This window comes from Malaclemys terrapin, chromosome 1 (assembly GCF_027887155.1).
Source record: "Malaclemys terrapin pileata isolate rMalTer1 chromosome 1, rMalTer1.hap1, whole genome shotgun sequence".
In the NCBI taxonomy this organism is placed as follows: Eukaryota; Metazoa; Chordata; order Testudines; family Emydidae; genus Malaclemys; species Malaclemys terrapin.
Window position 1 is genome coordinate 216,519,423 of NC_071505.1, and position 21,803 is coordinate 216,541,225.

A 21,803-nucleotide genomic window follows, 5' to 3' on the forward strand; every position below is an offset into this window, starting at 1 on the left:
AGGAAAACCAACTTATCTCTGTGACTTTTTGTGGGGCCTCACATATAAACAAATCTTAGTATTAATATTTTAAAACACACTAGATATGTTTACATCCGGAACGTACAATATGCATCCAGATTCTGCAATACACGTGAGTAGCAACATTGACCTCAATGGCGCTACTCACATGTATGTTCATAGGACTGAGGCCAGTGTCACAGTGAAGCATTTTCTTCAGTGCCTAGCACAGTCCTGGTTCATGCCTAGGCCTCCTAGATGTTATGGTAATACAAATAATAAATAATAATGATATATAGCTTGTCCACTACTCTGGTGGGCTAAAGAAGGGAAACGTTGAGGGAATCCTCATCTTTATACTTTAAATAGCTTTTCTTTACAGATAAGTGATTGAGAGGGACATTAAACATTGATTATGTTGTTTTATCTAATTTTAGTATATGGGCAAAGTATATGTATTGAATTACATTTGTTCTGTAGGTATGAATCTCCTTAGCTTTTATATTTCGTATGCAAGTACACCTCTACCCCGATATAACGTGACCCGATATAACACGAATTCTGATATAACGCGGTAAAGCAGCGCTTTGGGGGCGGGGCTGCGCACTCCGGCGGTTCAAAGCAAGTTCGATATAACGCGGTTTCACCTATAACGCGGTAAGATTTTTTTGGCTTCCAAGGACAGCATTATATCGGGGTACAGGTGTATTTAGAAGGCCAATTTTTGTACATAATCACAATTTATTTACTAGGTGATATTTATCCATGATGTTTCTTCCACTTACCGAGTGCCAATCCTGTTGGAAGAACAAGGCATTATTACATATTTTAAACAGAGATTAAACCTACCTATTGATGACCAACCAAGTGATCTTCTTTTCAAATGGAAGAAAATGGCAGACAGGTATTGTAACTCCTATTATGTTTTCTCAAAGTTTTTAAATCATTATGAATATAAGACTCTGGGTCAGGTCCTCAGTTGGCATAAAGTGTTATAGTTCCACTGTAGTCGGTGTAACGACGCTGACTTATGCCTGCGGAGGCTCTGGCCTTCTGTGTTTAAAAATGTGTATGTTTTTTTAAAATGGGGTATTTTATGATCTTATTTTTAGAAAAGAAACATTTGTTAGAATTAGAGCTGTCAAGCAATTAAAAAATTAATCACAATTAATTGCACTGTTAATAATAGAATACCATTTATTTAAATATTTTGGATGCTTTCTACATTTTCAAATATATTGATTTCAATTACAACACAGAATACAAAGTATACAGTGCTCACTTTATATTTGATTACAAGTATTTGCATTGTAAAAAAACAAAAGAAATAGTATTTTTCAGTTCACCTAATACAAGTACTGTAGTGCAATCTCTTTATCATGAAAGTTACAAACGTAGAATCATGTAAAAAAACCTGCATTCAAAAATAAAACCATGTAAAACTTTGCATGTCCTGCAAGTACAATCAGTCCTACTTCTTGTTCAGCCAATCGCTCAGATAAACAAGTTTGTTTACATTTGCAGGAGATAATGCTGCCTGCTTCTTATTTACAATGTCACCTGAAAGTGAGAACGGGCGTTCTTATGGCACTGCTGTAGCCGGCTTTGCAAGATATTTATATGCCAGATGCGCTAAAGATTCATATATCCGTTCATGCTTCAACCACCATTCAGGGGACATGCATCCATGCTGATGATGGGTTCTGCTCGATAACAATACAAAGCAATGAGGACCGACGCATGTTCCTTTTCATCATCTGAGTCAGATGCCACCAGCAGAAGGTTGATTTTCTTTTTTGGTGGTTCAGGTTCTGTAGTTTCCGCAACAGGGTGTTGCTTTTCTAAGACTTCTGACAGCATGCTCCACACCTCATCCCTCTCAGATTTTGGAAGGCACTTCAGATTCTTAAACCTTGAGTCGAGTGCTGTAGCTATATTGGTACCTTCTTTGTGTGTCCTTTGGAATGGTGGCGGAAGCATGAAGGGGCATACGAATGTTTAGCATATCTGGCACGTAAATACCTTGCAATGCTGGCTACAAAAGTGCCGTGCAAATGCCTGTTTTCACTTTCAGGTAACATTGTAAATAAGAAGAGGGCAGCATTATCTCCTGTAAATGTAAACAAACTTGTTTGTCTTAGTGATTGGCTGAACAAGATGTAGGACTGAGTGGACTTGTAGGTTCTAAAGTTTTACATTGTTTTGTTTTTGAGTTCAGTTATGTAACAAAAAAAATCTACATTTGTAAGTTGCGCTTTCACGACAAAGAGATTGCACTACTTTATTAGGTGAATTGAAAAATACTATTTCTTTGATCATTTTTACAGTTCAGATATTTGTAATAAAAAATAATATACACTTTGATTTCAATTACAATACAGAATACAATATATATTACTCCTGATGGCATTCTGCACCAAAAAATTTAAAATTCTGTGCCCAATATTTTAAAATTCTGCAAAATTCTGCAAATTTTATTAATCAAATAAATGTGGAGGCGCCAGCATGGCACTGGGGAGCACAGGTCACTGGCTGCACAGAGGTGGGAGATCACTGTGCAGCTCCCCCGTCCCGGAACTCAGACTCAGTGGTGAGCCTGCACCCAACCCTGACACAGCGCAAGGACCGGGCCTGCCCCAGAGATGCCTCAGAGCCCTGCCCCTCCGTGCCAGGTGCACCAGGTGTGGGAAGGCAGGCTCAACAAGACAGGATCCAAGCGTGGAGAGGCTTAGTGTGGGGGGGATCCAGGTGTGAGTTGAGAGGTTCTGTGTGGGGCAATCTGAGTGCAGGTTGCTCAGTGGGGGATCCGGGCGCGAGGGGGGATCTGGATGCACAGGGACTTGTTGGAGGGTTCTGGGTGCAATGGGTAATGGGGCTCTGCAGCGGGATCCCGGTGAAGGTGGTTGGGGCTCAGCGGGGGGGTCTGAGTGTGGGTGGGGATAGAGCTCAGCAGGGGGGTCTGGGCGGGGCTTGGTAGGTGGGGATCTGGATGCAGGTTGCTCATTGGGGTGGTCCAGGTACAGGGGGAGTGGGGTTCGTCGGGGGGCTTCTGGGTGCAGAGGGGATGAGGCTCGGCAGGAGCTTCAGGTATGAGGGGGTCTGGATGCATGGGGGTTGTACGGATGGGGGAGCAGCTCCCTGCACAACAATCCCTCCCCCTGCAGCTGAGGAACGATGGGTGCAGGAAGTGCTGGGAGTGGGGGGTGGGGTGGGACTTTGCAGAGCTTCCTATAGGTGGGGGAGAAATCTGGGAGTGGGTCTGACCCAGCCCCGGTTGCTATGCAGGGGAAGAGGAAGTCCCGTCCTCCCCAGCGCAGCCAGGACTAGTAGCTGAGCCCAGTGCAGGGTAGGAGCCACCTGCCACGTCTTCCCCAGTCCCACTCCTACCCCACAGTGATTTACCTCTCTGCCGGCTACCCTGGGCACTCAAAACATACTGCTGGGAAGGGTCGCATGACTGCTTTTGTGGCTTCCCTTTGCTTCCCTGTCAGATAGTTATTTTTCTGCAAGGAAACAAAGAAATCTGCAGGGGACATAAATTCTGCACATGCGCAGTGGCGCATAATTCCCTCAGGAGTAAGATATGAAAATGTAGAAAAACATTCAAAATATTTAATAAATTTCAATTGTTGTTCTATTGTTTCACTGTGTGATAAAAACTGTGATTAATCTTGATTAATTTTTTTAATCACAATTATTTTTTTTAAGTTAATCGCATGAGTTAACTGCGATTAATCAACAGCCTTAGTTAGAATGCATAATATGAGCATAATAATTAGAAACCTTGCTTTTGTCAGATATGAAAGGTTGCAGAAGATGTGCTCCATAGCTCTGGTTGGCAAGTATACGAAACTAAGTGACTGCTACGCATCTGTTTTCAAGGCCTTGGAACATTCAGCTTTGGCAATTAATCACAAACTGAATTTAATGGTGAGGATCAATCTCTCTCAGTTTCAGGAATGTTTTAACATGTAATGGTTAGCTTCCATCGCTTAGGCAAATGTAATATTAAAGTGTACCTTAATTGGGACTTATATATACAGGTGTACACAAAATGACTGGATATGGTTTTTTAAGGAGTATGAGAGATTTCATTTTTATTTTATTTTAGACTAAATGTATCTGAAAGGGACACTGCAATAAAGGCCCCTAATTGGATTTGTTTTACAAACAAGAACATTCATTTGCAAGTGCTTACTACCAAAGGAGGTGCTTGTTGATTTTAATAAGACTACATGCAGCATCAAGCATTCTCCTTTGTAGTAACCGTTTGCAGTATGGAGCTCAAAATTGGAAAAATATTATACTCTTTGAAAAAAATTCAAAATGACGTTGGCAGATTGGAGAATTAGCCTGAAGCCAACAAGATGAAATTCAATAAAGACAAATGCAAAGTACTACATTTTAGAAAGGAAAAATGAAATGCACAAAGTGAAAAATGGGGATAACTACTGCTGAAAAGGATCTGGGGGTTACAGTGGATCACAAATTGAATATGAGCCAACAATGTGATGTAGCTGCAAAAAAGGCTAATACTGACAGGAATTTCATATGTCAGACACGGGAGGTAATTGTCCTGCTGTACTGGTGAGGCCTCAGCTGGAGTAATACTTCCATTTCTGGGCATCACACTTTAGTTTTGAGAAAAGACGACTGAGGTGGGACCGGATAACAGGCTTCAAATATGTTCAGAGTTGTTATAAAGAGGAAGAGGATCGGTTGTTCTTTGAGTGTTTGCTCATGTCCATTCCATGTTAGGTGTGTGCTCACCACATGCACTGTTCCTGAAGTTATTTCCCTCAGTGGTATCCATTGGGCTGGCTCTAGCGTCCTCTGGAGCCATGCATTTATAAGGGGTGCCGGCGGCCCCAGAGCCTCTCAGTTCCTTCTTACCATGCATGATGGTTGCTGGAACATCTCTTGCTTTGGAAAGGCGTTCTTCTCTATGGTTCTTACTCTGTTTTATAGTTTGTTAGTCTTAAGTATAGTTATAGTGTATATATTGTAAATAGTGAAAGGTAGATAGAACCCCATCTCCTTATCTTCACCCACGGGGCATGGGCGTGCCTGGGTCCCGGTGCTTCAACCTTGTGCCTCCTGTGGCAAGCCTATGCCCATGAGTGACCTGCACTTCAGTTGTCTGAAGTGTTTGGGAGAATCTCATGTGAGAGACCAGTGTCAAATTTGTCAGGACTTTAAATCCCAGTGTGGGTGGTTGGACTAGATGACCTCTCGAAGTCCCTCCCAGCTCTATATTTCTATAATGCTATGATAAATAGAACTTGAATTTCTGTTTAACATTTAGGGCAAGATTCTGATACCCTTACTCACATTGAGTAATACCTTTCTCCATGAGTAATCCCATTTATATCAATAGGCTTATACATGGAGCAAGGTGCTAGTCAGTGTAAATTTATCAGAATTTGGCCCTTTTATTTTTTTTTACATACTTTAAAGGAAGTGGTCAATTTAAGGAACATTTCAGAAACTAACTTGTTCTTACTTTTTAAACTGGGAACTTGCAGTAATCTTCAAAGTGTAATACCAACTATTTTTATAGTGAAACTTTCTGCTTCTGTTGCCAAGTTTCACCTCTAGAGATAGCAACGTCTGGCTTGGGAAGGTGGTGTGGAGGAGTATGTTAATATTAGTTTATGAATACAAATAAAATTTTAACAGCTTGTGATTTAGCAAAACACTATGAATCTGAGTTTGCAAAAATATAGTATCAGAAATGACACAGTGCTGTAGTACATGGTCTCTAAGTGACTTTAGATAAATTGGTCAGAATTTATCCTGGGCTAGATTGCACCTGATTTTTGTGTGTCTGGGAGGGTGCAAAGAGTATTTCTCTCCCTCTTGAATCACAGTCCCTGTGCCCTCTCTAGTGCTGTCAGGAGCGTAAGCTCTTCCAGAGGAGGTGGAGAGAGGATGAGGCACAGGCATGTTTCCATCACACCTCACTGGCCCCTGGAGCAGGCCAAATGTTCTTCTTAAAGTTAAGCACATGCATAAGTACTGTCCTGAATGGAGCCATAGTCTAGCTTCAGATGTATAATGGTGAAAGCAAGAGTTTTGAGTTTGCTCAGCAATTACTATAAATTAATTGCTTCACATTGAAATTATAACACTGAAATAATGTTTTAGCTGAAATGTATTGAATACTTATTCATTTATTAATGACCGTCTTTTATAGCTTGGTAAATATAAAGTGAAAAATCAGAGGCCTTTTACACACCCTTGAGCGACAGAAGTTATACCGCCGTAAGTGCTAGTGTAGACATAGTCTTCGTCTGCGTATAACAAAAGAGACTTTTATTAAAAGGGAAAGGGAACCAAGCATTAGTTTGGGAAAACTTCACAACCACATTCAAAAGCATGTGACCATAATGGACCCTGACCCCACAGCACATTCTGCTTCAGTTTCCCACCTTGCAGTGGGAAAGTCTGACAAACGAATGTCCCTTTAACAGATCACTCCCCTCTTCCTCCACTGCATCCCACTCACAGTTGGCTGTCCTTGGTCAGCGAAGACCCAGAGTTCAGAGGGGTTCACCTCTGACTCCAGAAAGGGGGTGGGCCATCAAGCAATGTCTCTGCGGTCACTGTGCGCCTCTGCAGCTGGCTGTTTGCCGCTGCCTCTGCTGCTTTTCTCTTGCTGCCATTGGTCATGTGTTGCCACTATTGGACAGTCATTCCTACTTCTGCCGTCCCATGTTATGAGGTTCCACCTCTTAACCCAGCTCTTTAGCCTCTGCACTGTCCCTATACCAGGTCTAAGACCTAGCCCCTAGATCTGCTTAACAGTGAGTCTGCTGTGGTAATCACTGAACCAAAACAGGTTTCGGAGGGGTAGCCATGTTAGTCTGTATCAGCAGAAACAACAAGGAGTCCTTGTGGCACCTTAGAGACTAACAAATTTATTTGGGCATAAGCTTTCATGGGCTAAAACCCACTTCATCAGATGCATGGAGTGAAAAATACAGTAAGCAGTATATGTGTGTGTGTGTGTGTGTGTATATATATATATATATATATATATATGTTACAGCACATGAAAAGATAGGAGTTGCTTTACCAAGTGGAGGGTCAGTGCTAACGAGGCCAGTTCAATTAAGGAGGAAGTGGCCTATTCTCAACAGTTGACAAGAAGGGGTGAATATCAACAGAGGGAAAATTACTTTTGTAGTGCTAACGAGGCCAATGCAATCAAGGTGGACGTCGCCCATTCCCAACAGTTGACAAGAAGGGGTGAGTATCAACAGAGGGAAAATTACTTTTGGTAGTGACCCATCCACTCCCAGTCTTTATTCAGGCCTAATTTGATGGTGTCCAGTTTGCAAATTAATTCCAGTTCTGCAGTTTCTCATTGAAGTCTGTTTTTGAAGTTTTTTTGTTGAAGAATTGCCACTTTTAATTCTGTTATTGAGTGTCCAGGGGAAATTTTGTGTAGAGACTGTTCGGTTTGGCCAATGTACATGGCAGAGGGGCATTGCTGGCACATGATGGCATATATCACATTGGTAGATGTGCAGGTGAACGAGCCCCTGATGGTGTGGCTGATGTGGTTGTACCTTGAATAGATATGTGGACAGATTTGTCAACAGGGTTTGTTGAAGGGATTGGTTCCTGGGTTAGTGTTTTTGTTGTGTGGTGTGTAGTTGCTGGTGAGTATTTGCTTCAGGTTGGGGGGCTGTCTAAGTGAGGACTGGCCTGTCTCCCAAGGTCTGTGAGAGTGAGGGAATGACTCTCAACTGAGTCTAATTAGTTCTGTCCTTAAACACTGGAGTAGGGAAGGTCAAATGGTTTCTAGAACTCTTTAGATAGAGTCCACATCCTTTCTCTTCTTCATTGGGATTTGGCACCCCTATCCCCTACTTAGTGAGTGAGGTTCAGTTTAGGGTGACCCCTCAATCAGGGCAGGCTAAGCACAGTTCTGCTGTCCTTTACTCATACAGTAAGGACAGCAACATTTCATTACCATTATTGTGGCTGAGAGAGGTGCTCATCTACTATAGTTATAGGTTAAATAGAAATACATAGCTGGATAGCTAGAACTTGCCTATATTGTTATTGTCCCTAGACAATTTGTTCTTAGAATTTAATATCTGTATATTGACTATTGCAGATGTAAAATCCTTTTTTTTTTAAACTTTGGTGAATTTTTTCTTCAACAAACCAAATTTTGGAAGAAAAACGGCTTGTGCATCAGCAGTACCCAGTTTACAGATATTAAATTCACCCCTCTAATTAAAAAAAAAAAAAGTATATCTATAGGGGCCTAATCTTTGTAATGAACCACATGCCAATGCTCATTTGAGAACACAGCTGTTTTTGAGCTGCAGAATTACGAAATAGCATCCCAAACAGGTAAACATTTTTTGCACTTCCTATTTAAATGACCACAAATTGATTTTCTTGGAAATTTGCACTTTGTTGAAAGCCTGATAAGTGACATGTCTGTCAGGAGCAAATTGAACAGCAGAGCTAAACAGTTGGAGTAAAGCAGGATGATAATATAATAGTGGTGCTTAAAGCAGGATGATAATAGTGGTGCTAAAAGATTTTATCTAATCTCATCCATCTATCTTCTGATGTGACATCATCACCATGATATTAAAGCATCTTTCCAATAGTAAATAACAATAGTAGATGTCACTATATAACAACCTCCACCTCTTAAAATAAGTCTGCATTCCGCATTGAGTTCCCCATTTCAGGTAGATCCCTCCACTCTTTTCAGGAAGAATTCCCCCTCTCACCAGGTTCCATAGATTCTAAGGGACCACTGTGATCATCTAGTTTGACCTCCTGTATAAAACAGGCCCTAGGACTTCCCTGAATTAGTTCCTGTTTAAACGAGAGCATCTCTTAGAAAAACATCCAATCTTGATTTTAAAATTGCCTGTGGTGGAGAATCCATCCTAACCCTTGGCAAATGATTTCAATGGTTAATTACCCTCCTATTAAAAATGTGCACCTTATTTCCTGTCTGAATTTGTCTAGCTTCAGATTCCAGCCATTGGATCTTATTCTAATCTTGTCTGCTAGTTGACAAGCCCTCTGTCAAATTTCTGTTCTTCATGTAGTTACTTAAACTGTTATCAAGTCACCCAGAGGTGATCCCGGCAATTACATGCCGGTAAACCTAACTTCAGTACCAGGTAAACTGGTTGAAACTATAGTAAAGAACAGAGTTATCAGACACATAGATGAATATGATTTGTTGGGGAAGAGTCAACATGGTTTTTGTAAAGGGAAATCATTCCTCACCAACCTACTAGAATTCTTTGAGGGGGTCAGCAAGCCTGTGGACAAAGGGGATCCAGTGGATATAGTGTACTTAGATTTTCAGAAAGCCTTTGACAAGGTCCCTCACCAAAGGCTCTTAAGCAAAGTAATCTGTCATGGGCTAAGAGGGAAGGTCCTCCCATGGATCTGTAACTGGTTAAAAGATAGGAAACATAGGGTAGGAATAAATGGTCAGTTTTCAGAATGGAGAGAGGTAAATAGTGGTGTCCCCCGGGGTTCTGTACTGGGACCAGTCCTATTCAACATATTCATAAATGATCTGGAAAAAGGGGTAAGTAGTGAGGTGGCAAAATTTGCAGATGATACAAAACTACTCAAGATGGTTAAGTCCCAGGCAGACTGCAAAGAGTTTTATAAAGGGATCTCACAAAACTGGGTGATTGGACAACAAAATGGCAGATGAAATTCAATGTTGATAAACGCAAAGTAATGCACATTGGAAAACATAATCTCAACTATACATATAAAATGATGGGGTCTAAATTAGCGGTTACCACTCAAGAAAGCGATCTTGGAGTCATTGTGGATAGTTCTCTGAAAACATCCACTCAATATGCAGTGGCAGTCAAAAAAGTGAACAGAATGTTGGGAATCATTAGGAAAGAGATAGATAAGACAGAAAATATCATATTGCCTGTGTATAAATCCATGGTACACCCACATCTTGAATACTGTGTGCAGATGTAGTCATTCCATCTCAAAAAAGATATATTGGAATTGGAAAACCTACAGAAAAGGGCAACAAAAATGATTAGGGGTATGGAACAGCTTTTATATGAGGAGAGATTAATAAAACTGGGACTTTTCAGCTTGGAAAAGAGGCCACTAAGGGTGGATATGATAGAGGTCTGTAAAATCATGACTGGTGTGGAGAAAGTAAATAAGGAAATGTTATTTACTGCTTCTCATAACACAAGCACTAGGGGTCACCACAAGAAATTAATCGGCAGCAGGTTTAAAAAGGAAGTATTTCTTCACACAACACATAGTCAACCTGTGGAACTCTTTGTCAGAGGATGTTGTGAAAGCTAAAAGTATAACAGGGTTCAAAAAACAACTGGATAAATTCATGGAGGATAGGTCCATCAATGGCTATTAACCAGGATGGGCAGTGATGGTGTCCCTAACCTCTGTAATTGCCAGAGCTGGGAATGGGCGACAGGGGACGGATCACTTGATAATTATCTGGTCCATTCCCTCTGGGGCACCTGGCATTGGTCATTGTCAGAAGACAGGATACTGGGCTAAGTGGACCTTTGGTCTGACTCAGTATGGCAATTCTAATGTTCTTAATCTTCTCCTTGTTAAGGTAAATAAATTGAGCTCCTTAAGTCTATCACTATAAGGCACATCCCCGCCTTCCCAGAACATTGTTCACCTTTCTCCTCACAACAGGCAGGACACCACTCTTAAATACTGATAATAACAATGCCCAGTTCTTTTCATCAGTAGATCTCAGAGTGCTTGACAAAGAAGGTCAGTATCATCACCCCCATTTTACAGACAGGGAAACCGAGGCACAGAGAGGTGAAATCACCCTAAGTCACCCAGCAGACTAATAGTAGAGCCAGGAATAGAACCTATGTTTTCTGATCCCCACTCCAGTGCTGTGTCCAATAGGCTATGCTGACACATTCCAATTTCTGGCACCTTTTTCGGTACAATAAAAGTAGGGATTATGATGTAGTCTCTTCAAAGAGAAGCTGATCAGCAGATCTATCAGGAATAAGAAAACCCTTTTTTTTTAAATTGTGCCCAGCCAGGCAAAATACAGGCCATCTACCACCAATTAGAACCAAGAACAAAACCCTGAACTCCGGACTTTAATTGCTCTAGCTCCCACACAGTGTTTTCCAAGGATACCCAGCATAATCAAACCAGCTGTTTTAGTACAAGAAACCAGTAACTACTCTCGGTCAAAATTATAAGTAGGGCACTGTAATTTGTCTGAGATCTACATCTGTTTGTTATTTGCCCATCAGTGCCGTTCCTTGGGTACGTCTACACTACGTCTACACTAGCGATCGATCTATTGGGGATCACTTTATCGCGTGTAGTGTAGACGCGATAAATCAATCCCCAATCGCTCTCCCGTCGACTGCTGATCTCCAGCTCGACGAGAGGCAGAAGCAAAGTCGACGGGGGAGCCGCGGGGCACGCCCCGAGGACGCAAAGTAAGTAATTTTAATTTGATCTAAGATACGTCGACTTTAGCTCCGCTATTCAAGTAGCTGAAGTTGCGTATCTTAGATCGATCCCCCCCTAGTGTAGACCAGGCCTTAGTCTTGCTGCTGCTTTGGAACCCCTGTGAATTATACAGTCGGGGGCATCAGAGCAATTGCACCATAAAGACCCTTCATCTGGGAAGAGCGGTAAATTGACAAGGAATGGTAGATGGCATTAGGATTGAGGTACATTAATTGATATGCTCTGCCTTTATTTTCTCATTTTATTGAGTGGAGCACTACCCCGATAGTGGAGGCTCCAATGACTTGGTCATATCTGACAGCAGTTGCCTTAAGACACCTCCCTGCTACTCCGCTCTTCAAATTAATTCAGGAGAGGCTGAGCAAGCAGCCTTAGTGAGAGATAACATTCTGATAGACACCATAGAGGTAAGAAATTCCATCTCTGAAGCCGACTGAACAGCTTGCTCTACTTTGGTTCTAGAGTTTTGCTGCAACAATGCAAGAATCATTTATCATTATTTAAGTATTATCATCATCATGCCAGATACAGCTTTGCTCCCCAAGTTGTTTTTCTTCCTGGAAAGTTCTTCAGACTCTTTGTGTGCAGTTGCTGCAGGCACTATCCCTTCTGCCAAAAGACCCTAAAAACGATGGGGCAAATAATGTTGGAGCCCCTTACTAACTATGAAAGCACTGTCTGCTCAGTGATAGGTAAAATCTGAGACATGAGTGAGTCTGTATAAATAATTTATCTCCCAGTTGAGACACTGAGATTTGAATCCTATTTCATTTGCATCGAGAGAAATCCTCCTCCCCCATGTAAAGAGCCAGTGCAAGGCCTACACACCATTTAAGTCCCACTTAATTCCTATTTTGATGGCTTAATTGGTGCTCAAAATCTTGTACTGGCTTCCTGCATAGGGGTGAATTGTATTTATCTATTATTTAAACAAGACCTATTCACCTTCAGCAAAGATGACCAAGGCCCCAATCCTTCCAAACATGTTTAACTTTACATGCACAAGGAGGCTTACGGCGGTTCAATGGAGCTACTTGCATGTATAAAGTTAAGCATGCACGTAGGTAGGTCAAAGCATGCACGTAGGTTGCACAAGGTAGGCCAAAATCAGTGACAAAGCTTCCCCAGAGCCAATTCCACTTTCAGAGCTCTTGCGAAACACCTGTGTTCCAGCCTTTTTGCCAGCAGCTCCTCAGTCTAATCCTGTGTTCTGAAGCAGTCCTTTAATGTAACATAGTGATACCTAATTTATAATACATCATTTGCATATTTGAATGATGAAACCTATAATGTTCAAATACCACCTCTACCCCGATATAACGCGACCCGATATAACACGAATTCGGATATAATGCGGCAAAGCAGTGCTCCGGGTGGGCGGGGATGTGCACTCCGGCGGATCAAAGCAAGTTCGATATAACGCGGTTTCACCTATAACGCGGTAAGATTTTTTGGCTCCCGAGCACAGCGTTATATCGAGGTAGAGGTGTAGTTATAAATGTGCTGACTTGGTGTATTTGACAGTGAAAGCAGAACTAATTTTAAATGTACCATTAGCTAGCTTCTCTTTTCAACCATGTAAAACAATAAAACGTACTATTTGTGCATAATAAAAATATGCAGTTATATTCGCTATTGTATCTTTTGGAAAAGAAGAAAATGTTGGATAGCAGGTAATTCTCACACCTCAAAACTACCAGTCAAACAAACCTCAAACAATCTTGTCATTCACCAGTGGTATGTTTTTTCATAGATAAAGAGAAAATGTGTAATTTCAGAGTGGGTGATTTTTATTTTAGATTAAAGAAAATAGCAAAGAACAAACAAACATTATGGGCCAGATCCTCAGATGGTGTAAATTGGTGTATTATTTATTATTTGTATAAATAATTGAAATTGGGACCCCCACAGTGCTAGGCACTATATATACATACAGAATAGACAATCTTTGCCCTGAAGAATTTAAATATAATTTTTTATGGAGGGGGAATAGAGACACAGATTAGGTGATTTGCCCAAGGTCACATAAGAAGTCTGTGGCAGAGCCAGGAACTGAACCAAGCTCTTTTGAGTCCCAGTCCAATGCCATAACTGCCCCACTATCTTCTTTTCTCTTTCGACTTCATTGGAGCCACATTCATTTACATCAGCTGAGGATCTGGTCCAGAATGTGTGTATGACTCAATCTGGAATAGTTGCTATCTTGAACTAATTCAGAGGGAGGAAAGTACATAGAAGAGAGACTTACAGTTATAAAGCTACACACTCCATAACGATAGATGCAGCCCTACAAAGAATTCCTTATGGGCTGACGTCTGCACCTAAACACAGAGGTCCAGGGGTGCTGGAATAATTTTTATAGTGGGGGTGCAGATGATGGAAACCATGTATTTGGTGTTTGTTGCTACTACTTCAAGTCTGGGGGTGCGACAGCACCCCTAGTTCCAGCATCACTGCAGGGGTCCTTGCAGGATTGGATCTTTAGCTACTATTATTTATGTGCAGATTTATTGTGAGAATCATTGAAAAGTCCTGCAGGCTGTTTTTATGCTATAAATGTTTGTTGTACAGTATAGCATTATATTGCTTTTTCTGTGGAACGAAATACTGTTTTGTCATATATTTTTCTTTCTTAGTATATAGATTCAATAGAGCTTGAGCATTCTACAGAAGTTGAGAACCCAGTGAAATACCACCAGGCGTGGCAAAAATTGTGCAAAGCAGAGTAGGTACCATCAAGTATTCTGTATACAAAGTAGAAGAGTTTAATGATTTGTTGTTTTGTTTAATATAAATTTTTTCCTAACTGATTTTTCCAGTGTCTCGTATAATTTCAATATCCAATGCCATCTTATCTTTCTTCTCATTAACTCAGTACTTTGCAATGTAAAAGCCATTGTGGAAAAGATTTTAGATTTTAAGTAAAAATATTACACTAATTCTAAAGTACATCTCAAATGGCAAATTATATATTACTAAAAAGATTTTGAACCATTCACTATATCAGGTAGACTTGTTTAGGAATTTGGTTTTGTTGCTGACAGGAAGAAATAGCTTCATGATGGTTTGTGACAAGAATGATTTATACTGAAGGAAATAGCAAGTTAAAAAATATTGGGCCAGAACTTCAACCTCTGTTCTGGCCTCTTTGGGTGGGATTTTTAAATGTGCCAGCATGCTTAGGTACATTTGAAGAGTTAGGCATTTTCAAAAATTCTACCCTTTCTGATGTGACTAAAGGATCATTGTCATCAAACATCATAGTAAAAAGTGAGTAAGTAAATGTTGTGCCTGGGCTCCTAAATATTCATGACATTTTTGTAAGGCTGTTTTTATAAGCATCAATCCACTTTGCAAAATTATTAAACTGTGAGTGGCCCCATTGAAATCAATCGAAGTTTTGCGATTGATGTCACTGGGACCAGCAATTCACCCTGTATAATTAAAGGGAACATTTTACTTCATCCACTACCAAAAACAGCTATTGTAAAGGCACCAGAAATACCACCCAACAAGTTTAGGGTTAAGGAGTGAAGAAGAATTCTGTAGCTTATTAAAGAAATAGGAATTTCACTGGAGAGGATGTAATTACTTTATTTGAATTTGGCTAGAACACTGATGCAGATGTTCCAAAACTTGAAATAAGTCCAATGGATTTTTCATGTTGATGAGGTACATTTCTCATTAAAGATCACCCAGAATTGGTACCTTGGATTATACAAAATGTGGTGCCCCTTACCACCACATTTATTAATTTTAACCTGACAAGATTATCCTTTAAGTGACACATGGAAACTTTCTTTTTTTGTCTTATTTTACATCCCAATCATTTTATGTATGGATTTTATTACAGTGGCATTTTGGTCCCAGGCGGGTTTGGATTTAGGGGAACAGAAGGCAAACTCCAAGCAATATCTTGGGCAAGAAAAAAGAAAAAACCTTTTCTTGGTAAGATCTTTCAACTAAGGAAATATTACTGGGTGTTGAAGATATGTAGAGAAAGGTGGTTAATTTTTATAAAACTAAAGTAAGCGTTAAAATAGGATCTAAAATCTACCTGGCAAAGTTGCGTGGGCCTAACTAAAATGTAAGTGGTGTCTGACTCGAGTCAGCATTCAAGTTCTATGTTACAGGTGCTGACTCTATTATTTGTTGTTTGTTTTGCGATATCACCTAAGAGCCCCAGTCACGGACCAGGCCCCCTTTGTGCTAGGCGCTGTATAAACACAAAACAAAAAGACAGACCCTGCATCAAAGACCTTAGAATCACTTTAGTTAGTTCATAGATTTTACATTTGATTTGGAGTATCTTTTTTAAGAGTAATAAATCAGCAACATTATAATTTTAGCTTAATATATCCCAAGAAAATATCTCTTTCAACGTGTTTATGTCTGATCATTTTTGTATTGCTATTATTTTTAATTACACATTTCCATGATAGTAGTGTCCAGTTAGGATCTCGGCCAGGTGCTATGCTGACACATAAAAAGATGTGGTCCTTGCTTTGAGTTGCTTAGAATCTAAGGCTACGTCTTCACTGGGGAGGGGAGGGGGTTCGATTTAAGATACGCAAATTCAACTATGCGAATAGCGTAGCTGAATTCGACGTATCCGAGCCGATTTACCCCTCTGTGAGGACAGCGGCAAATCGACGGCCGTGGCTCCCCTGTCGACGGCGCTTACTCCTACCTGTGCTGGTGGAGTACAAGCGTCGATTCAGGGATTGATTATCGCGTCCCAACGAGACGCGATAATTCGATCCCCGAGAGATCGATTTCTACCCGCCGATTCAGGCGGGTAGTGAAGACGTAGCCTTAGATGTATGGTGAATTCTTTGACTAGATACTAGGGATGGGCCTGGTCAAAATCTTGGATCTGAACATACCCAAACTTTCAGCTGTAGCCTATCCCTACTAGGCACATAACATTTAAAATGAAAAAAGATTATTTAGTAAGACTCCAAGGACATCGTTATTCTGAATAGTCTAGAGTGACCTTTACATTTCGTGCCCACAATTAGTCAACCAGTCGTCAGGATTCCCAGTATGTATGGGTTTGTACGTACAAACTGGGTAGCCAGAAATCAAAACTGTGGGTATTCTGAAGGCCGAATTGAGGCTACTTTGCAAATTCTACTTTTTATTGTGTGAAACTCTGTTCTCTTCTCTTCTTTGCAGGAGTTTGCTTGGGGATGCAGCTGGCAGTGGTGGAGTTTGCAAGAAACTGTTTAAACTGGAAAGGTGAGTTCAGTATCCTAGTATGGATTTGGTTCACTTAGAAGAAAGCTTATTCTTTATATGAACTTTATATTATTCAGATCATAGTATTGTGTTTAGATCAATGTGAGCAAATTCTAAGAGCTCGATTGCAAATTGGATTACATGCCTATGTAAGGGAGTAAGAACTCCCTTTCTACCCCTGTGCAGGCTACTCAGATCTTGGTTTCAGAAGCATAGGAATACACTGGGCAGCTCACCTCTATATTCTGTCCCTCAAGCAGGTGGGTAGGTAGTGGTGAGGAAAGGGAGGAGCATTGGCTCCACCCCACTACTCATTGAGGAGAGTAGCCAAATAAGTGCAGGGTGGGTAGTAATTTAGTGCTGGCTTAGGCCAGCAGCAAATTGTTACGCTCAGGAACAAGTAGGTATCGGGGAGGAAGTGTGACTCTGATGAGTCTCTATGAGTATGTCGGCACTTCAAGCTAGGGGTGTAATTCCCAGCTCGTGAAGACTCAGCTCTGATCTAGCTGGCACACTAAAAATAGAGTAAAAAGAACAGGAGTACTTGTGGCACCTTAGAGACTAACAAATTTATTAGAGCATAAGCTTTCGTGGACTACAGCCCACTTCTTCGGATGCATATAGAATGGAACATATATCTCCTCAATATATGTTCTTCTTCGAGTGCTTGCTCATATCCATTCCATTAGGTGTGTGCGCGCCGCGTGCACGATCGTCGGAAGATTTTCTACCCTAGCAACACCGGCGGGTCGGCTGTGGAGCCCCCTAGAGTGGCGCCTTCATGGCGCTGAATATATACCCCAGCCGACCCGGCGCCCCCTCAGTTCCTTCTTACCGCCCCTGACGGTCGTTGGAACTGTGGAGCGCTGCTTAGCTGTTCTCCACTCTCCCTAGCTTAGTTTGTTGTATCACAGTTATAGTTATAGTTATAGTTCTAGTGTTAATAGTTAAATAGTTTAAAAGTTGTTCTAGTTGTTCTAAGTAGTTCAGGGGATTAAGGGGGTCGTCTCCCCCTTTCTCCCCCGGCCGCGGGGCTGGGCTCATGCCCAACGCTCCAGGCTTCAAGCAGTGCGCCTCCTGCGCTAAGCCTATGCCCACGAGCGACCCGCACGACTCCTGTCTGAAGTGCCTGGGAGAGTCCCATCAAACAGACAAGTGCAAGATCTGTAAGGCCTTCAGACCAAGGACCAAGAAGGAGCGGGACTTTCGGCTCCGGCAACTCCTGATGGAGGCGGCACTTAGTCCGGACGCTCCATCTACAAGTCAGGCCCCGGCACCTAGCATCTCGGTGCGCAGTGCCCCGGCGGCACCGGCTATGACGACCACGCGAGTGGCGTCAGACAAGCCTCCCCGGCACCGGACCTCGTCGGCACCGCAAGCAGTGCCTCGGCGCCGGTCATTATCCCCGGGGCATAAAAAAGCCCATAAGACGGGGACATCCGTGCCGAAGACGCCGGCTCCCCCAGTGCCGGGGGTAGAGCCGCGTCCGCCGGTGGAGCACCGGAAACAGGTGCCTCCAGCACCGTCGACTCCGGCGCCGAGGCCGTTGAGTCCGGTGCAGATAGCGTCTCCACCGAGACCGGCGGTGATACAGTGCCTCCCGTCGACTCCAGAGACCTTCGCGGCGGCGAGAGACTTAATAGCTCTCACGGAGCCGGCACCGGCTCAACCACCGGCACCGACTGCACCGTTGACTCGCCCGGTCCAGTCGAGGGGGAAACCTGCCTTGATGCGCCCTCCATCGCAAGGGCTGGAACCTCGGCACTGATTGAGGTCCCGAAGCAGGTCCCCACGCCGCTCGCAGTCCCGGCACCGAATATCGCCTCGGCACCGGTCGTACTCGCGGCCAAGATCTTCTTTGCGGCACCGCTCTACGTCTCGGCACCGCTATGATCGTCGGCACCGATCAACGTCGAGACGTAGTTCTCGGCACCGCTACGGTCGACGCTCGACGTCGAGAGGCCGCTCCCGGCACCGGGCATACTCCAGGTCCTCGTCGAGGTCCAGATCCGACTCCCGGCACCGACGAGGTCATCGGCACCGGTCGCGGTCCCGGCACCGATCGCCGGCACCGCGTAGAGATAGATCATCTCCGGACCGGCACCGTGCGGCACCGCAGCCAATCGGAATCGTCTCGACGCTCTCGGCACCGCCGTGGCCATCGAGATCGGAGTCCCACTCCTCGGAGGACCTCTCGAGATCGGCATACCCCCCTCAGGGGCAAGCCGAGGAACAGGACTTGGGCCATTGGCAGGAGATGGCAGAGGACCATTCTCATGGCCCATCTCACTGGTCGTTTTGGACCCCGTGGGCGTACCATCAGGCGCAAGGGGCTCCAATTGCTTCGACCTCTCGCTCCGGTCACTCCATCAGAGGGGCCCCGGAGTCCACCATTTCGCGGCCTCCGCCAGGGGGCATGGAGGCTTCTGTGTCCGCACCACCTGATGCCCTGGACCCAGGCGCAGGTGATGCTCCAGCCCAGGAACAGAGAGACCAGGACCAACCCTTGGATCCTGTTCCACCGGAGGCATCTTCCTCTTCTTCTCCGGATGAGGCAGTGGCGGGCACATCGTGCACAGGCCCACCTCCAATAGATCTTCGGGCTCACCAGGATCTTCTGCGCAGGATGGCCCGTAATATGGACCTGCAGGCGGAGGAGATAGTGGAGGTGCACGACCCGATCGTGAATATCCTTGGAGCGGATGCCCCATCGAGGGTAGCGTTACCCCTGATCCGCACGATACAAATCAATGCGGATACGATATGGCAAACTCCTGCCTCTATCCCACCCACAGCGAGAGGGGTGGAAAGGAAGTACTTTGTCCCATCTAAGGACTATGGGTACTTGTATACCCACCCCCAACCGTGTTCACTGGTGGTGGAATCAGTGAACGCACGAGAGCGCCACGGCCAGCAGGCTGCAGCGCCTAAATCAAAAGAGGCTAAGCGGCTCGATTTGTTTGGCCGTAAGGTATACTCAGCCGGAGGGCTACAACTTAGAGCGGCAAACCAACAGGCGCTACTGAGCCGCTACAATTTCAACTCCTGGAACTCTATGGGAAAGTTTAAGGAGTTGATTCCCCAAGAGTCCAGGGAAGAGTTTGGGGCCATGGTAGAGGAGGGCAAGAAGGTGGCTCGGACCTCCTTGCAGGCCTCCCTGGACATAGCAGACTCAGCTGCGAGGACCCTGGCTTCGGGTATCGCTATGCGCAGGATCTCCTGGCTTCAGGTTTCGGGTTTGCCTCCGGAGCTGCAGCAAACCCTACAGGATCTGCCCTTTGAGGGACATGGATTGTTCTCGGACAAGACGGACTCTCGCCTGCAGAGCCTCAAGGACTCGAGAACAATCATGCGCTCCCTGGGGATGCATGTTGTGGGCCCTCAGCGCAGACCATTTAGGCCGCAGCCTCAGCGCTTCTACCCCCCCCCCGCCTCGTCAGAGACAAGACTCGGCCCGGAGGCGAGGGCGAGGTGGTAGGAGAAGGTGGACCGGCCCCCAACCCGGTCAGAACCAGGGGCCACCAAGACCACCTTCAGGTCCTAGACAGAACTTTTGAAGGTGCGGTCGAGGACGGCGCCCCAGTCATCCCCCAGGATCCAGCCCCCTCCTTTCAGGATCGTCTCTCCCACTTCCACCGCGCTTGGTCCCTTATAACTTCGGACTGTTGGGTCCTCCGCACGGTGGAGAGGGGATACGCTATCCAGTTTTCTTCTATCCCCCCCTCCCACCCCCCTTCCCCGTCCCTCTTCAGGGACCCTTCTCACGAGCAACTTCTTATACAGGAGGTTTCTACGCTCCTGGCCATGGGGGCCATAGAGGAGGTTCCGATAGAGTTAAGGGGCAGGGGATTTTATTCCCGTTACTTCCTGATCCCCAAGTCCAAAGGAGGTCTGCGGCCCATCTTGGACTTGCGCGGACTCAACAAATTCGTAGTAAAGTTGAAGTTCCGCATGGTCTCTCTGGGGGCCATTATCCCTTCCCTCGATCCTGGAGACTGGTTCGCCGCCCTCGACATGAAAGACGCATACTTTCACATCTCAATTTACCCACCTCACAGACGCTTCCTGCGATTCGTGGTAAACGCGGTGCACTACCAATTTGCAGTCCTTCCCTTCGGCCTATCCTCGGCCCCAAGAGTGTTCACGAAATGTATGGCTGTCGTGGCAGCGTACCTTCGTCGGCAAGGGATACAGGTGTTCCCGTACCTAGACGACTGGCTGGTACGCGGTCGCACCAAGGAGCAAGTTCAAGCTCACGTCCACATAATAGTGCACACATTCAACGAGTTGGGCATCCTACTCAACAAGGACAAATCCACTCTAGAACCTACCCAGAGAATAGAATTCATAGGCGCAGTTCTAGACTCCAGACGTGCACAAGCCATCCTGCCAGACAACCGATTTGGCACCATCACGAGCCTCATTCAAGGGCTCCAGACGTTCCCAACTACCACGGTGAGGTCGTGCCTTACCCTGCTGGGTCACATGGCTTCCTGCACGTACGTAACCAGGCATGCCAGACTTCGGCTTCGCCCACTCCAGACCTGGGTGTCGTCAATATATCGACCACATCGGGACAGCCTGAACATGGTGGTCACGATCCCGATCTCGGTCCTGACCTCCCTCACCTGGTGGCTAGATCACAATGTGGTCTGCGAGGGGATGCCATTTCACGCCCCACAACCCTCTCTGCACCTGGTCACAGACGCTTCATCTCTGGGTTGGGGCGCCCATCTCAACGAACACCATACCCAGGGCCTGTGGACTGCACCCCAGCTAGCCCTGCACATCAATGTTCGGGAACTGATGGCGGTGCGCCTGGCGTGCCAGGCATTTCTCAACCTCCTACGTGACCGATGTGTGTTAGTTCTCATCGACAACACCACGGCCATGTTTTACATCAACAAGCAAGGAGGAGCACGTTCGTCAATTCTATGCCAAGAGGCCATTCGCCTGTGGGACTTCTGCATCGCCCACTCAATCCATCTCACGGCGTCGTTCCTCCCTGGAGTCCAGAACACTCTAGCGGACCGACTCAGCAG

At 44.5% G+C, this 21,803-nt stretch overlaps 1 protein-coding gene across 2 annotated transcripts in view; it reads left to right on the top strand.

Annotated features, from left to right (window-relative positions):
* Positions 1 to 21,803, top strand: part of CTPS2 (CTP synthase 2) — a 132,646-nt gene that overhangs the window by 36,821 nt on the left and 74,022 nt on the right. For both annotated transcript variants that reach the window (XM_054007047.1, XM_054007041.1), the window contains 5 exons: positions 753 to 904; positions 3,798 to 3,930; positions 14,157 to 14,245; positions 15,374 to 15,468; positions 16,699 to 16,761. In XM_054007047.1, coding sequence (XP_053863022.1) covers positions 753 to 904; positions 3,798 to 3,930; positions 14,157 to 14,245; positions 15,374 to 15,468; positions 16,699 to 16,761 — 532 coding nt within the window. The remainder of the gene's footprint in view (positions 1 to 752; positions 905 to 3,797; positions 3,931 to 14,156; positions 14,246 to 15,373; positions 15,469 to 16,698; positions 16,762 to 21,803) is intronic.